Source organism: Dermacentor silvarum, chromosome 5, assembly GCF_013339745.2.
Source record: "Dermacentor silvarum isolate Dsil-2018 chromosome 5, BIME_Dsil_1.4, whole genome shotgun sequence".
NCBI classification, from domain to species: Eukaryota; Metazoa; Arthropoda; class Arachnida; order Ixodida; family Ixodidae; genus Dermacentor; species Dermacentor silvarum.
Window position 1 is genome coordinate 57568767 of NC_051158.1, and position 18544 is coordinate 57587310.

General features: G+C 47.0%; 1 protein-coding gene across 1 annotated transcript in view; it reads right to left on the reverse strand.

Moving 5' to 3' along the window:
- Positions 1-502: 502 nt before the first annotated feature.
- LOC125945697 (uncharacterized) overlaps positions 503-18544 on the reverse strand; it is a 104473-nt gene continuing 86431 nt past the window's right edge. The window contains exons 15-16 of the mRNA XM_049667943.1: positions 14623-14724; positions 503-698 (exon numbers count right to left, since the gene is read on the reverse strand). Of these exons, the coding sequence (XP_049523900.1) occupies positions 547-698; positions 14623-14724 (254 nt within the window). The 3' untranslated portion in view covers positions 503-546. The remainder of the gene's footprint in view (positions 699-14622; positions 14725-18544) is intronic.

Here is an 18544-nt window from a genome sequence, read left to right on the forward strand (position 1 = left end):
GATAGCTAAGTGTCCTTTATTATTATCTTTCTAGGTATACAAACATAGCTTCTTATACATAGCTGGCGTAATTCCCAATGCAAAATGAGCTAAATCCACTGTGACTATGCTCGTGTAAGAGGAAATTACACTAGAAGACAAATTATGTGAGGTCCTAGCAAAAGGCCATTTCAAGGCATTGCCAAGACTGTATACAAAAGAATACAAGCCAACCGTGAGCGGTCTTAATTTCACAAAGCAGCGCTTATGACTCGGTTGCCGACATTGCTTTGAAGAAACAAAACCACGTACCTGAATCTTCTGTCATCAAATTTTTAGTCACCTTCCGGTGTCTATAAATACCCTCACCAGAAATCACTCGCATGCTACATTATTTAAACCGAGAACACAATACGAGGTGCATAAGGGCAGAATGACTATAGAAAAGTGCTCGTTTCCGATCCTGCTAGGGACCTTGCGAATTCTCTGGTAGCCAGCTTTACTTCAAACATTTTGATTAAAGGCTTGATTAGACGTTTATTCATTCTTCCATAATTTTGGGCGTTTTTACTCGTAGACGTCATACAGGTGGCACGGGTTTTCAGTTTCGGTTATGTCGTATGTGTTCTTGCCGCATAGCGACTCGAGCACCTTATAGCATACAGTGCTCGTGTTCACTCCTTGGCTTGATAACCCCCACAGCAGGCAGTTCCGTCCTCCTGAAACCATAGGTGAATGATAGACATCGAAGGTATTAGTTGAAATAGTGGTCACTCAGAGTGAACATAATGGTACAGTGTGGCATAGTGATACACATAGTTGGGCCATCCTATGAAAAGCTGCCTTCATTCGTTTGCAAGTTATTATAAAAGAATCACAGGGGGCAGTTTTATCAGCGATCGCATCTTTTTCTTTCCGCGCCTATTTGTCACAACTGGCCACCTAGCCAAATACATGGCTGTTAAAAATGTTTATCAGAAGAGTAGGTAGGCTTTGTGCCCTATGCTATGGCAGTTTGCCAGTCTACTCCTTGCTTTCCTCTTACTGTCCTACAAGGGTAACTTGTTTTTCTCCTGAAATCATATTATGAACAATAAATACACAAATAACGCCAGTTTCCTTTGTCCCTAAGATAAGCTATCAACGCAGGCTGAAATATTTCTTGACTATCAGCGCTGAACTTAGGCTCGATAATTTCGCATTTGGCGAGAAACTATTCCTGCTTAGCAACATATCTTGATGTAAGGATGCATACACACGAATATGATGAAATTATAGTGTATGCAGCGATGTAAAATAATGTTTTGCTGTTGTGATTTTCTTTTGCTTTATAAATTTCGTGAATACTACTGAGAAGGCACCGCTAACATTTTTTTTACAAATCGGGTATTACTAAGGGCATTGCTATTAGCCAATGAAAGATGTATTCGAAATTAATGTTTTCTTGTACAAATTTGGAACGACTATGGGCATTGTTATTTCCCAATGAGGAATGTGTTCAAAATTATAAAACTATATTGCACATGATAACAATTCGGAAATTGCAGTGCATCTCGATTTTTACTGCATGCTCCGCATTAAATCACTCAGTATGAATCGTATAAACACAGGAATCTAATGGAAATACACTGACCAAAGACAATTACCAAATACGTTAGGGGTATTGTGATACGGTTCTGGGTTTCCTGGTTCGAACTCAGGCATCACACTCTGGGACGCTTGCCTACGCTGCCAAAGTGCCTAAATCCTGGTAGCTGGCTTGTGCTTTAACAGTAGCGCGTTGAGATGACTAACTGGACCCACGCTGCCGTGTCTCTCTACCGCCAAGATTCTAGAGAAGATATGATTTCAGGCGGTTTGAAGGAAACAATTGGTTTATTTCACATACACGAGATAGAGAGAGAGAAATTAGAGAATTTTCCGAAACGGTCATACGAGTAAGGACCAGGTGGGAGGATTCCTTATTCCAGGAACCCTCGGGCTTGGGCTGCCGCGTTGGCCCGGGCGACCAAACTGCGTTGGTCATCCAAGTCGTTAGGGGAAAGCTTCGGCTCCCACGTTTCAGTGGTGGTATAGATGTGCGCTGAGTTGGGGTGCTCTTCTTCAGCCTCTATGGAGCCTCCTTGTTTGGAGTCGTCTTGTTGAGCTTGTGAGCTGGAGTAAGGATGTCTCAGGCAGTGGGCAACCCTGGACCATGTGTTGCAGGGTGTTTGGGATGTCACAATGGGTGTATGTGTACAAGTACTGCATAGGATACAGTCTGTGCATGATCATTCCGTGTAGATAGGTGTTTGTCGGTGGCGGAGTATTACTCATTCCTCTTTGCTCAGCTTCTTGTGTCCGGAAGGGTACGTTCTTCTGCTAAGTCGGTGGTGTTGCAGAAGCTGCGAGTACTTTCGTGCGATGTTATCAACGTTGGTGGCCGGCCTGGTGTGGTATGGCAGGAACGCCGGGCGGGTATGCTCGCGGGCGGCGGCGTGTGCCGCCGCATTTCCTGTCATGCCCTAATGGCCTAGAATCCAGTTCGTGTGGGTGTCGGGCAGCGGGGCGCGTGCGATGTGATTTCGAAGTATCTTGAGTGTGGTTTCTAATATGCGTCCTTTTTGACGGCTGGGAGCTGCTACTTGGGAATCAGTGAGGAATACGGCTACTTCAAAGGCAATTTGTTATTGCCACAGCGATTGCCATTTCCTCTGCAGTCTCGGCGGCATTGCCCAGATGGTGACAGCTGCGAGTTCTTTGCCTTGGTTATCCGTGACGCTTAGGGCAAAGGCGTTTCGTTTAACATACCAGACAGCACTGGTATACCTCGTATCAGGGTTTGTCACGTATATCTTGTTGAGTGCGCTGAGTCTGCTTTGCGGACGCTCTTTACGGTAAGTCGGATGCATATTGCGCGGTATACGTGCAACGCTGGTACACGTACTCCCCGAGTGCGGGTGGGATTCTTCATTTCTGGTCTGCTTCGGCAATGTAGCTTTCACTGTAATTTAGGTTGCGAAAATTTCACGTCCGGTGGGTATGAGCTTAAGCCGCTCTAGTTGGCTGATTTTATGATCCTCGGAGAGCTCTTCCTACGTATTGTGGACGCCGAGCTTGAGGAGTTTCTACGTTGATGCTGTGGGTGGGAGAGTCAAAGCTACTTTGATTGCCTTTCAAATGATAACACTGAGTTTCTTGATTTCAGCCGGCTTGAGTGTCAGGTGGAGAGTGCCGTGGGTGATACGGCTAGTTAGGAGGGCTCGAATCATCCTTATTTTGTCTTGCTCCTTGAGTCCGCTTTGGTTTTTTTATCCTCTTCAGGAGGTGCGTAATTTGTGACTGTACGTTGGAGACGCGGGAGAGCGGCCGCTCCTGATCCGTCCTTGTGGATGTGAAGACCTAGTACGCGAAGGGAGTCGACTTTAGGGATTTTGGTTCATTGAGAGAGACGCTAGGATCGGGTTCGATATAGTTGGGCTGTCTTCCTCGTGTCCATGCTCAGAGGTCAAGATGCTATGACTTTTCGGCTGTGCAATGGAGACCGCAGTCTCAGAGGCATCTATCGATGGTATCGATGGCTTCTTGAGACTGTGTTCGTGTTCTCCAGTAGTAGGTGTTTTGTTCCTGAGTGTGATGTCGTCGGCGTAAAGGGAATGACATTGGTTTGGGATGGCATTGAGTTGTTTGGCAGCTTAATCATTCGATGTTGAAAAGGAGTGGTGAAATCACTGATCGTTGTGGGGCTCCCCCTTGTTAGGTACCCGCAATTTATCACTGCGGAGGTTGCAGACGCTTAATGTGGCTGTTCGGTGTGCCAAAACTCTGCTGATGTAGTTATAGATCCGGGCACCGCAGCCTGTATCTTTGAAGTTGCGAAGGATGGCTTCGTGGCTCACGTTGTCGAATGCGCCCTTTACGTCGATTGCCAGGATTGGTGATTTGCCTCTCTGATCAACGGAGTCGAGCAGGTATTCCTTGAGGAGCAGGAGTACGTCCTGCGTGGACAAATGCTGTCGGAATCCGAACATGGTGTGCGGCAAGTATCCGTTGTACTCGAGGTATGGCGTTAACCGGTCGTCCACCATGTGCTCGAGGAGTTTGCCCACCGTGGACGTGAGCGAGTTGTTGATGCGATGGGGTTTGTTGGGTCTGGGGATCATGGTGACCACCGAATGATTCCAGGCTGCTGCTGGGTCTCTTTTTCCTAGCAATCGTTGTGGTACTGGAGTTGTGCTCTTGTGGCTGATTGCGGGAGGTTGCGTAGGAGCGTATTAGTGATTCTGTCCTTGCCGGGACTGGTGTGTCTAGTGAGTTTCGCTAAAGCTGCATGGAGCTCCGCTTGCATGAATGGTCGATCAAGGTATGGGTTTGGTTCGCCATCGTACGCTTTGCCGCTCGACGACGACGTGGGTTTGTCGCTGCTACGTTTCTGCTGAAGTTCATGAAGGAGGGCATGCTCCGATCCAGCATGGTTGTGGATTGGTCTGCACAGATCTTGCCTTTGTTGCTTTTCATGCAGTCATTAGCTAAAATCGCATAGGAGGTGCCAAGTTTTCTTAGTGCTGAGTGTTCCTTGTAGGCTGTCGCAAAAGGTGTGCCAATTTTGCCTGCTAAGTTGCTCCACATAACCTTGGGGCTGTATGGTGAGAAGGGCGATTCATTGCCTAAGTTTTCTATTGAATTTCTGGCTCTTCCACCTCCTGAGGACGCTTTTTTTTGGCCTCCCAGATATGAAGGAGATGCGGGTCAACTGCAGGGCTGTGGGTGCTTAGTTGGATGTTCTTGGTGTGGTGTTCTGCGATGAAGAGACGGCCCTTGAGCCAATGGTCGTTGTCGTCGATTGATGTGTCGCCGCTGAGGTTGTCCCTGAAGGACTTCTGGTCCGTTAGTCGGGCAACTCCAGTCTTGGTCCGTTTCCGGTTGTGGCCGATGTCAAGTTGGAAAATGTGGTGGTTGCTTCCGAGCGTCTCCGAGAGTGGGCTCCACTTAGCCCAGAGGACGTTCGCTGTGAAGCTTAGGTACGGGTTTGTCTCCCTAGAGACAGTTTCCTACTAGTGGCCTGTAGCGTGTCGTTCCAGAGGGGCAGACTGTGTTGTTGTGCAGTTTCGCATACGCCTTTTTATTCAAACACCACCAAGAGGGTGGTGTTTGAATGAGCCGTGCTGTATGTAAGGCGTTGAAATCTCCCATAATGACAACTTTATGGCCTTTCGTGCGTTTGCTGAGTTCACGAATAAAGTGGTTTTATTCCGGAAGTTGGTCCCGAGGAGGGCTGTATATGCTGACGATAAAGATGCTTTTCTGCATTTTTCTGTCTGGTATGACCTCCACTAGGGTGTGCTCGATGGGGATGTCTTTTATTTGATGTTCTTGCGCTGTGAGAGTTTTACAGGTTAGGATGGTTGTGTGTTGGGTTTGTGCATGAGCGGTGTATCCTTGAAGTCGAACGTTGCGAGTGTTAGTTTCCTGTAGCGCAATGACATCGGGCTTGTCATAATTGACGAACTCTTGTAGGTTTGCATAGCGGGGACAGAAGAACCGACAGTTCCGTTGACAGATGCGAAAGGGTTTTCGCGGGCTCTTTGTTGTGCTTTTAGGTGTCGCCATCATTAGGCTCTTTAGTTTCACAGACAGAATAGTGGTTGGGTGACAGTGAGCGGAATGCACTGTGACTGTTAATGCGAGCCTTCTTTCTGCCCTGCTTGGTGGCGTTGAGAAGGCTGTCGAGGTAGGACTTGGTGACGTAATTATTCTTCGCGTGCGCTTTGAAGTTTTTGACCTAGGCTGTTCGGTCGGTCACCTGACTTGTGAGAGTTGTGACTTGATTTGCGAGGGAAGTGACTTGGGTGGTAAGGGTCGCAATCTTCTCGACGCTAGGCCTGGTGCTGTTTTCGATCATGGCGAGGATGTTCTTTGTAAAGATAATCTCAAAACCCAGGAGGTGCTTCTGAACTCTATCTTCGAACGCGGCGTCGACTGCCTCCGTGGTAAGCATTGTAGATGACTCCTCGCTTCCATGTTCGCATTCTTTGCATCTTTGAAGTAGTCTGTCTATGAGGCTTTGCCGATTTTGAAATTTGCTCTCGAGGTCTCTTACCGCTACCGCTTCTGCCTATTCGGCGCTGGCGTGGCTGGAACTGCCGGCCACTGCGACGTAATTCACACGTATACGGGAATGTGACCGCGATGGGTTTTCTACTTCTTGTGGTGCTACTGGTGGTGTTACTTGAGTTGGAGGCGTATCAATTGGCAGCGCCTAGTTCAGGGAAGTGGCCGCGGTTGGAGCTCCATCGCTCCATCGGCTGTCTCGTTCTTGGATCCTGTTTTGTCATTGCTGCCTTACTTGAACTCTGGTTTGAACAGTGCGAATATCACGGACACGAAGAAACAAATACCACAAACCGTGTGCCCGTGTTATTCGCGCTGTTCAAACCTCAGTTCAAAATTATGAACCAACTAGCCCCCATCAAGACCTTTCTAGCTGATGTCCTACTTGGTAAGGTGGTGGGTTAGGCTTGAACGTTTTTTGCAGTCTTTCCCGGCTGTTTCGTGTCCTTCTTCGCAGATCGTGCACATGGGTTGGCAGTGATGGTTTGGGGTTGGTTTGTTTTGCCACATTTGTAGCAGAAATTTGGGGTTGGTTTTGGGCAAACCTCTTGGCGATGTCCGAGGTTGCCACAGGTTCGGCAATATTGAACTAACTTGTGGTAGCGTTTGTATCGGTACTCGCTGCTCTGATAAATGATGCTGCATGGAACGCGTGGGCCCTCAAATAGATGTCCAGCACCGTAGACTGTCTAAGCATGCGGGCGTTGAGGAATGTATAGCAGCCTGACACTGGGACTCCATCCATTAGCTCCGCACTGCAGGTCACCGGCGGGACGCCGTAGATAACACCTTTGCTAACAGCTTCGGGTAGACGCGAGTTAGCTTTCACGTTGTAAATGCGGCCTCCAAGCTGTATGTTGGTGATCTTGGCCAAGTTTTGAGCGTAGGTCTTGGATTTACTTGCAATAACGAGGTTTTCTTTTAACAGCGGAGCTGTTTAGCTTGGCAGAATTCTGGTTTGCAATGCTAAAACTGGTTGAGCGAAGAGGAACCAGGTCTCTCGCGAGCATAGCGCGCGGCTCGCGCTATGCTCGTGAGAAAGGAGCCTGGACATTGACGTCATAGCTGCGCCGAGCACGTGTCCAGCAGAGTCACGTGGCTGCGCTAATGAAAGCGTGCGCGCGTCGGTGCCTGGCCATTTCTCCGCTGTACCGATATATGGCGCGTGTTTAGTAGAGTCTTGTGACCGCACTCATGAAAGAGTGCGCGCGGCGACGCCCGGGCATTTCTCCGCTCTACAAAGATATGGCCTGACCTAAGCGACCCTTGACAACTGAAGAAGTGGCTGCCCGACGAGAGAAGTGCCTTCAATCTACGCGGGAAAGCAATCGCCGTCTTTGTGCCGATCCAGCCTACCTCACCAACAAAGCCATCGTTATGCGACGTCGCCGAGCCAATCTGGAATACCAAGAACGCGAGAACCAAGCCACGCGTCAACGCCCAGCCTTGCCATGATAGCCTAGCCTTGCCCTGATAGCTCAACCTTGCCTAGAAACAGCTAAGTTAAGCCTCGTTAAACCTACATCAACTAGTTGCTAAGGAACGTCGCCCAGCTTCGCTGTTTCTTCAGTCTTGGCACCACTATTGTCAAGCTGGCCGCATTTTTTTGCATATCTATGTGGACGTTGTCGTGGAATTCTTTTTGCAGTATAACGCTGGCTTTTCCCACTGCTTAAGTGACTGCGACGAGTGACCATTTGACGAGTTCAAGGCCAGTTTTTAAGCGGTAGGCGATGTTGTTGTCGTCAAAAAGTAGGGGTGGCATCTGGACTTGCGTTGCGGTGGTGGCGTGGCTGGCTGTTGTGCGGATTGGGTGGCTGCGGGGCTTTTATGCGCATTATTTTCTCGTTGCCTTTCCTTTCCCACGTCAGCCATTGGTCATTGATGTCTGTAGTCTCTGCCAATGTTCTTGTCATTGGCCCAAGATCGCGTGACGATTGGCTAATTCCGCTGAGTCTGTATGCATTGCGCTTGTTTCTTCTTGTCGTTCGCTTGACGTCGCTGCCGTCACGGGTTTCTTCGTTCATCTGAAGTATTGGCTGTCAGCCGCAGCACCAGCGAGCACCGAGCCTCTTCCCGGGTGCACAGTGCACGTACGACGCCTATTTCAGTGTTGCGCGTGCAGCTGCGAGCGCTGTCGGCCTCCTCTACCACGCACAGTGTGGCTGTTGCACGTGATAAGGCGGTTCTCCTCGGCAGACTGGTGTGGTCTCGCGCGGCGTTAGGCTTAGCAAAGCGGGAGGTGGTCGCTTAAGATGAAGCTCAATATCTTGACGAAACACGCACTCACTTTTAAAGTAGGTGGTATTCGCTGATTCGTTGTAGCTTGCTGATTATCTCGGTGCAAAATGAAAGGGTTGAGTAGCCTGTTCCGTAGAAATGAGCGCAAGACGCAGGCGCCCATGTGAGGCACGTCAGTGCTCTACGGCCCCCTAGCGGAGAGTCTCATTTTACAAGAAAAAATGTCAGCATTTAAAAAAGTCATTTTTCCTCCTTAACTAGGCGAGCAATTATGATGACCGTGCCTCAGCCAATCATAATGCTCGAATTGTTTGAACCCATGACGTCGTACCATTCCGTCGCACTCCACCTCCGCAGTGACGCGTTCGCCCGCGCATATGCCGTGACTTCGCGGTGCTTGGGAATCTGCACTCGACGCTGTTCCAATGAAAGCCTTCGCTGTTGGCGCCTTGTCTCAATTAGTGGGCCCTCCGTGTCTGTGACTTTAAACCAAGCTGAGTAGCGTGGCCTTGACGCTAGTTACAGCTTCCAAAAATGCGGTGGCTGCAGTCACCTCGAAGGGAGGTTCTTTATGCACCCATCAAAAGTGGGAGCTGGATCTTATCATCATCTAAGCGGACTTTAGTTAAATGGCCGCTTCGTGTGAAGCGCCCAAAGAATGCCCATTGCCGTTTTGAGACGTGCCAGGCGCAATATAACGCAAACTTTTTCATTTAGTTTTTATTCCCATACCCTGACGTCAAATTTATGTAACTGCCAATGCACGGTCGCGCGGTGACACGCTAGGGTGCTTTATCTGCCCAGTCAAGCTCTCTCGTCATTTATAGAAGATTACTTGTTTTGTTTGAAAGTGAAAAAGGCATTGCCTACCTTTACAAGTTTTCCTCATTTGATTGGCTGACGAGATGGGAGGAGTGCGCAGAAGAGGAAAGGCTTTTGATAGCACCAAGCTAGCACCGTGAAAGTAGATAACCCGGTGAGGAGAGTGCTGCAGGCGTCTCCGATTGGTCCGCTTCCCCTTACTTAACTTGCGGTAGCTCGTCAAAGATTTAAAAAGGCATAGAATTGGAAATAAAGGTTCTTTTTTCGGCTGAATAACGCGTTATTAGGGTGCACAAGACATCTTCAGTTCTCATGGTTTTAGTGACGTCTTGTGGCAGACAGGCTAAGTGGGCGTGCACCCTGCCCAAAATGTTTGACCAATGGCATATGGCTAACGAAGAAAATTGAATAGAAACATATTGGTATAGTTTTACGTTATAGCGAGCCACATTACCATCATAAACGTTTCTGTGAAAATTTGCTTAAGTGTACTGTTTTCTTTTTGTCTGTTGCCACTATATATATTCTTGTGAATTTCCACCCGGCCTTTAATAATTCTATTCCAACAAATCATGAATTATTTGCAATGACAGCGAACTTGCTACATCTCTGAGAATAGCTGTGCTGCAGCTTCTTTACTAGCTCCTCCCCGGTTACCGAAAGTTCACATTGTTACGATGATCATCTGTTTACAAGACATGTGTGTGTGAAAGACCACTCTGTAATTATTCTTGCTACTACTTTGCAGGATGTGGCTTTGTGGAAGAGCTGTTTCCTACTCTTTAATTGATGTTCGCGCCTAGAACTAATGAACCTTGCAAATTTTCGTATAGGCAAACGAGCCTAAGGCAAATAGCGTCTTTACCACGGTGACCTGCTGATAACTATATTGAAAGCATGTCTCTGCGTGAGCAGTTAAGTTGTTCATTGAGCCAATTTGGCTGCAGGCAGTCAGTGGCGCTGATATTATGCAGAGTAGACAAAGAGTAGATAAAGAAATTGCCGAATAACATCGGAGACTGTATAAAGAGTGCAGAATCTCCTATGGAGTTGTCTAAGTATGCGTAAGCATGGCCGCAAATTTCAAGTTGGCCCAATCCGAAATTTTAAGTTGACCCACCCCCAAATATAAAGTTGGGCCGTCCCAAAATTCAAGGTGGCCCACCCTCAAACTTCAAGCTGGCTCACCCTCAAATTTCAGTTGACCCACCCCACCCTCGAATTTTCAAGTTGTCCCAACCCTAAATTTAAGTTGGTTCACTCTGAAATTTCAAATTGGCCCACCCTCATACTTTAACATAGGCCACGGGCAAATTTCAAGTTGGCCAATCCCCAATTTGAGATAGGCCACCACACAATTTCAGTTGGCCCTCCTTCAAATTTCAAGTTGACCTACTCCCAAATTTCAAGTTGGCCCACCCCTACTGTAGGCTTCCCCATGTATTTTCTTTGAAGCCCTATGTATCCTTATGAGTATTCTCTCCGATTAACTCTCTCTCTCTCTGTCGTTTTTCTAACCACTATTTCCCTACCCCAGAGCAGGGTAGCAAACAGGATTCTAATATGTGGTTAACCTCCCTGCCTTGCTCACCATCTCTGTCTCTCCGATCATTTTTTTTTCGGTTTAAATTATACCTTATTGCTTACGAAGCTACCAATCAACTACATTTACACTGTGATAACGATCAAATGCTCTTTATTAATTACAAGTTTTAGTGCAGATAGAAGGCACTACACTTCTCGCGTGCAGTTTCATGTGACGAAGCTAGAGCACTCTCGAAAGACTGCTTATGCATAAAAAATGGAGCGGATTCGGGAATAAGTACTGGGGAGCACGATGCGCCAAGAACAGAAAATCAAGAAGGAGGTCGGCAATGAACGTTGCGGAGCTTGTAGCCTTTGTGACAGATAGTGGTGATATCAACTCATTTGTTGCCTGATGTTGTCGAAAAGTGTCCTAGGGAGTCCAGCCCAATACAAAAGAATGGCTGCCTAGAGATGACGAGGTCTGCAGAAGGCTCAAATAACGTGTTGCTGCCCACATGCGTCATTGAAAGCGTTCGCAGATAGCAACAACCGACTGACGCAGTGACATAGAGTGAGCCAGTATTAACGACACCAAATGTGGTCGTATGCCATTCTAACACTGAGGTGAACAGCAGTAGGTTAATTATGAAAGGCTTAAGAGCGGTGAAATGCAGTACTGCAGAAGCAACAATCAGGGGCTCAGGACAATCAGGGCGAACCATGTGAATTATTATTGCGACAGACACAAAATTCACATCGTTAGATTTTCATCGTGACAGAAAAGCTGAAGAAATTGGTCAGTGCTTTGGAGCTAAACGATCGATGGCTGCATAATGTCCTAATGATCGACCTTAGCATAATGTGATGATGTGAATAGTGGCGAGGGTCCATGACGGGACAAAGTGCCTGAAATATCAGCTTGGAGTCATTATTGTGTTGTCGCAACAACAAGAGGAAAATTAGTGATAATAATTGAGAAAGAAGATGACCATGTGCCACGGACAGGGAAGCCGCGGGCGGAATGCGCAGAGCGTGAGACGAGCGGAAGTCTGGAACGACAGCTCGCAGAACGGCGGCTCAAGGCTGGGGAACTGCCGACGCGGACCTGGGTGGAGATCCCGCTCGTGGCTGGGCTTTCCGGCGCACCAGCGGGATCTCCACCCAGGTGCACAGGTAGCAAGACACCGGTCACCGGTACCCGAGCCTTAAGCCGCCGTTCTGCGAGCTGTCTTTCAAGACTTCCGCTCGCTCTCACGCTCTGCGTCAGAGCGGCGAAAGCCCGGCGGTGCGCGCGCCAACCTCCTTTCGTTTTCCTCCCCGCGAGACACCAAACGACCCTGATTGGTCGCACTCGTCACGTGATCCGGTGCTGGCGCAGCTTTCCCCGCACCTTCTCTACTCTGGAGCGGCCGGGTAGAGCACTGCACGGGCCGATTTTTGCGGCCCAGGCCCGGCCCGGGCCCGTTTTTACATTGGGCGGCCCGCCCGAGCCCGATCAAAACTTGTATGGCGAGACCCGGGCCCGGCCCGGGCCCGGAAATAATCTACGTTACCCGCCCGGCCCGGCCCGCCACCCCTTTACCTTAAGCCCGAGCCCGGCCCGAGCCCGACTCGAAACCGGCCCGAACCCGGCCCGAGACCAAAAGATACATGTTTTTCAGAGTTGAGAAGCCCGAGAATAACTCGCAGAAAGCCCGAGCCCGGCCCGGGCCCGCGTCAAAAAACCCGAGCCCGGCCCGGGCCCGAGTCAATAAGCACACGCCGTGCCCGAGCCCGGCCCGAGCCCGTGAAAAACCTCCTCTACCCGGCCCGGCCCGGCCCACGGGCTGGGCCGGGCCCGGGCTTTCGGGTAAGCCCGAGCCCGTGCAGTGCTCTACGGCCGGATTCTTTAGCGTGACACCACCACCCTTGCTCACCCTTGTAAGGCGATACAAGACACTGCAGTTTCAAGATGAATAGCCACCTACTTTCCCAACTTTCAGTACTTTTACGATACAAGCTTCGCTTGAAAACGCCAAAAAAGAAGACACTACGTGCGCATATCATTAAGTCACATGGAATAATTTGGCTAGCAGCTGCGTGTAAAAATCCAGCAAATATATAGACAGCTCCAGAACGTAATCATAACACATCTTTTGCAGGTGAAGAGCTTCTGCAAGTTCACGAGCTATTTTGTCTTTTTGCTTAACGATGATTTTAGTTCTATCAAAGAAAGACCTACAAGCACATGCTTTACAGTGTGCAAAAAGATTGGAAGTAGGTGTTCCCTTTAAAGTATTACTGTGTTGATGCAGGCGCTCATTCACACAGTTGCCCATCAGACCAAAGTAGGCTTTTTTCACGAAACAGTGGAATCTCGCAAACGATGCCAACGGCGCAAGAGACTAAAGGATTTCACGGCTTTGCAGAGCAATTAGGAGTAGTTAGCCTGCATACCCTTCTCTCAATTGTGGCGAAAGGCTTCTCAACATTTAAATTAGCAGAAAAGAATTCACCACCCCTTCCACTCCCTGCAGATGGTCGAACAGTGAAACTGCCTCCCGGCGCTCCCGATGTGTATCCGTATCTCGGGCGTGCACTTCGGGATCGGCCTCCCGGTGGTACAGTTTAAACTGGGCATCTCAGGCGTGTAGCTAGGGGTCGGCCTTACGACGACGGGCCCGTTTACGAGCCAACTCTCGCTGATGCTCGCGGTAGGTAGCTTCTTCCTCAGCAGTATGCAATTCTCGTGGTCTTCCCTTAGTTGTAGCTTGGATCGAATGTGCGGTACGACTAATCCAAAGCTCCGCATATACAACCAACGCTAACGCGAACTCCTCTCAAACCCCACTCCTCCGCTGACCTACTTTATTTCTACACCACCACTGGTTGGCACGCCTCACGCTCTCCCTCTCCAACGCCAGTAGTGGCTGGCGCGACTTACGTCAACCCCCCTCCCCGTTCTCCTTTTCATGTGCACCCTCTCAGAACATACTCATAGGGGATAACTGGTCACTCCAGCCCCTTTCCCCCTGTTGAGCTCTTCTTTTCCTCTCCTCTCCCGCTAGGACATGTGGCCCCTTTTTAGTGAAGTCCGACAGCGACGGCAAAGGGTCCGCTTAAAGTACTTAGCTGTAAAAAAACCACATCCACAGACTGCATACGCAGATGACCTCTTCCTTTTTTGCGTTTTTCTTAATAATGTTCAGTTCTCAGACAGTGGTCATCCTGCGTTTTCCACGCCGAATCAAGGAATGCATCAATTCGAACTCGCGCAGCTTTCCAGGTTACTGCAATTCGCTAATGGAGAAACAGGACATGTGCCGTCTTCATCTCAGTAGCGTTCCCGCCACTTAGTGAAAGTTTACCAACTCATCCAGTTTTATTTTCTGATGCCGTCTCTACATTTTCCATTTCAATAACAAATTCTGAGATTCAATAGAAAGTAAATTGAGTTCATTTTTACGAATGAATTTTGGAATGATTGTGAGGCACACGCAGTAATTTTGGTACATCTCCTGATAAATCAGGATTGAAAGATATGCAAGATGAGAGAGAGAGCTCTTTATAATGACAGCAGAGAGGTTTCCTGGCGTAAACTATTCGCGTGCATGATACTCTGCATGAGAAGGGGATGCGCGAGGGGAGGGGTCTGTCTTCCTATCTTGTGCGCGTCCTCCTAACCACGACGTTCAGGTGAGTAGCCTAGATGAATGATGAAGCCGTTACGTTTCGGCCATTTTCTTTTTGTGATATTCGCGCTGGCCGAAACGTTGCATGCAGTTAGGTAATCTCGCTTGCTCGAAGGAAATAAGTAACGCGTTCGCGCATGCCATGCGAGCTTTTAAGGCGCCGGCAGTGCGTTTTACTGAGAATAGCTTGCGCGCTCCGCGAGGAATTCATAGCTTTCCTTTAAATGGAAAAATACGGACTCCGAAGCACTGTTAAGTTTCTGTAAAGTTTTCAAGGCGGCCAAAGACTTACCATTGTTTGATTGGCCATATGACAGAAGCAGACAATTACTCTGGGCCGCTAGAACAAGGTATTTGTGAGGAAACTGCTTTGATGGGTCATCACTCGGAGCATCTGTGACCACAAAAAATAATATTAAAACACTGTAGTTCGCAAGTAACAGTAAACATCTGATTAAGAAATAAACTTATTAGCATAGACTGTTAGGTACAAAGCACATCGGTAAAGATAAAGAAAATTATAAATAAATGCCATGATAAATGTTACAAAAAGTATTTACTAGGAAACTACTTAATCTTCACTTGAGATACCAGACACAGAGCCTAAATGCAACCACACTAGTTAAAATAACGCGCCAGTTACAGTATGCATGGCATGGGCAGAGAGCTCAACGTATCAATCCAATACTCGATATGCGTATCCACAAGGCAAATGAAGTACTTAGTCCAGCGGTCTTGTTGCGGTACCATTTCCCATTCAATCCGCTATGTACTAATTAAAAGGGTCTCTGCTTTAATAGGATTCTTCTGAAATATTCTGTCGATAGTTCTGATGTAATCGCCGGAATCTCATATTGCTTAACATGTACCATAATTACTCAGTTTTAACGCGAGTTGTTTTTTTTTTTTGCAATTTTCGTTGCTTGAACTCGACCCTCGCGTTACATTCGAACAACGGCAAATTTTAAAATGTTAAAACAAATATTCTAAGTTCCGCGGTTTTTAACTTTAAGTTGGCGACCTGACGTTAACTTTACGTTGGCGACCGTCTCGACTCAATGCATAGACAAGTAGACCGAAGTTATGAGTGTTTTTGTTGGAATCGACGCCATTTTCTCTGTGCTTGTGACTGGTGTTACGTTTACGCTGCTCCGGTATACCCTGCAGCCTTTTGCACTTTGACCACGCTAATTCGCAATGTTACGGCGACGCAGAGCGTTCAGTATGACGGCCGCTTCGAAAGACGAGTAATTTTGATGGCCCAGGAGCTGTGAAACTGCACTTCCGCTCGGTGGCTCGACGTCAATGAGTCGATGATTCTTCGATGGTGGCACCAATGGGAGTCCTTTGTAATTGCAGGGCCGGTTGGAAGCGCCTCGTAGTGGTCTGGCACGGTCCCCGAAAGAAATATTTGTTCAGTTTTTTAAGCAATACCTAATCTCAAACGAGCTTGACGGCACGGATGGCTTGATTTTTCGGCGATCACTTTCGGAAATAGTTTCACTTTCGCGAGACTTGGCTTGTTTCAGCACCGAATTGCTTGAAGTACAGGGCCTACAGCGCTCTTGACACTGGTTACCACTTGACACAGCGCCAGAACACTTGCCGGGGAGGCTTTCGGTGCCGTGTCACGCGAAATTTCGCGAAAGTGAAACTATCCCTCGAAGTGACCGCCCGAGAATACCACCCGAGGAAAGTTCCGTCTCCTTGGAGGAAACTTCCGTCTCCTTGAATAAAGTTACCGTTTCTCTTTCCGTTCATCTGGCGTTACTTTCGCGGTTTCAGTTCTTTTTTTTATTTCGCAGACTGGAAATTCGACCCTCGCGTTACAATCGTGGTCGCGTTGCATTCTAGTAATAACGGTAACCCTGCATACTTGTACAATTACCGACAGTTCTTTTAAACCAAATTACCAATGCTTAAAGTTTTATATTTCGAGCGCGTACTATTCGCTCAGGGAAACTGCTGTTTCTGGGAGGGGGGGGGGAGTGGAGTTTTTTATTTTATACGGATTAGTTTGCATTGCATTAAAAATATTACTTTCGCAGTCGTACTGTTGCTTGACCAGCATCGCATCAATGTCACTTTTACTGCAGTATTTACTGAAGATTCCTGTCTACTGGACAAAATGACTGTGTCACAGACATTAACTCTGCATTTCTATAGACATACTATATTCAGTGGGGATTAGCCTGCCACGCTAAATTATCACCATCAGGCTGTTTCCATAGGGGACGCGACTTTCTTTTTTGCACTAGGTGGAAGACGTTTTTCATAATGAATAAAACGCAGTACATTTTCTAGGCGTACTGATTATGCACTCTGTGAATCTTAACCTTCACGATCTTATAGAAAAACAATAAAATGGAGCAACAATTCACAAATGCGCATCGATGTCAGAGGTGTACTCAAGCACGTTTACTATTGCTTAGGATATGTCATATTATAGGATAGGCACATATTAGAAAAATACAAGTCACTTAAACAAATATTAACACAGAGTAAATCATTCCAGAGAGTTGGTAAAATAAGTTGGAAACGAACAAACAATGACACCAAGGACAGCACAGGGTAAATTATCTGCAGTTTCTAAATGAAATAACGTATTTCTGAATCCATCAGGAAAATGAAACAGGATGAAGTGTCACCTGGTTGCAGGTTGGATACGAACCCGCGTCTTCGCATTACGCGTGCGATGCTATTACAAATTCATCTACGTCGGCGCCGTTTTCCAATCCTCATTTGGGGTTTTTATGTTTCACTACTAGAACTAACTCTGTCAGTGCTAGCCAACACTACACACGGCCATTGCGGCGCATGTGGAACATCCTTACATCCTTATTGCCACCCTTACAAAAAATTCTAGTAACTTCCAATTAAATTTTTTAGACAAACGTTACTAAAACCTACCAACGGTCTATTGAAAGTTCTCAAACCGTTTTTAAACTTCCTAAATACTTCATACCAACATCCTGTCGACTATTGGCCACTGATATTCAATTAAAATTTTATTTACCAACTTTCTTGAAACGATGAATGAACATGCTTCAAACATTAAAAGCAGGGCATCTTTTTACTTCTTAGAAACATCCTAGCAACTGTTTTCCTACTTTCTGCTGTTGGCCCTAGAAACATCCTTGTAACTTTTTTCCAACTTTCTGATGCGTGACCTAGAAATATCCTAGTAACGTTTTTCCTACTTTTTGCTGTTCGCCCTAGAAACATCCTTGTAACTTCCTTTCAACTTTCTGTTGCTTGCTCTAGAAACATTCTTGTAACTTTTTCCAACTTTCTGTTGCTCGCCCTAGAAATATCCTGGTGACATTTATCGACTTTTTCAAGCTTTTTAAAAAAATTGTCTGGTAGTGCTCTGATGCAACCTTGAACGTATAAAATATGTACCTGTTAGTGAAACACACCAATCTTTTCAAACACTGATGTTTATTTTCCAACCTTTCATACATGCCCTCAGAAGCCACAAGCAAGCAGTGACTATAATGTGGTCTGGATATCTCCCGTGTTCTTGATATCCCTCTTGCTGCAAGCCTAAAGGAGGAAAAATGCAATAATAGTTAGCCTTATGAATTGTATCTGGACGAGATAGCATGATGCAGTCATCCACAAGAATTGGCTTCGAATGACCCACAATCAAAACAAACATTTCAACTGACTGCCTTGACACACATACTTAGAATGGCATTCACACCTCTGGGGTGCAAAGCTTCTTTTTGGGCGACGTCTTTGTAGGTATTGGAATGCCACACAAAAAGTGACTGAAGCAAAACTGCTGCACATAATATGCATGTGTTACATGTAGGAATCGTACACTTGTGTAAACCAGCCGTAAATCAGGTGCAGTAAAAATACTCAAAGCTTTTAGAATGGCTTCAGCGAGATATGCCAAACTCAATAAATGTGATGACATGCATAAAGCACTTTTTGCCTAAACCATGTCTTTAGGTGGTAGAAAACATTTTTATAGACCCTCTAGTGTGCATTATTCACAGTTTGAAAACTCAATTTGCTAAAACCACAACAAATTATTAAATCAAAAAGTGACGATTTCAATATTTCCACCAAGTGCAGGGCAGCTTGAGCATGAAGCAAGCTTCCTTGTGACATCTCAGTAAACCCGAGGTAGTGAGCATGTGGTACCACAAACCACAGATGCACACATGTTCTGGGCAGTAGTCAGCACTGTTACCATGTCACTG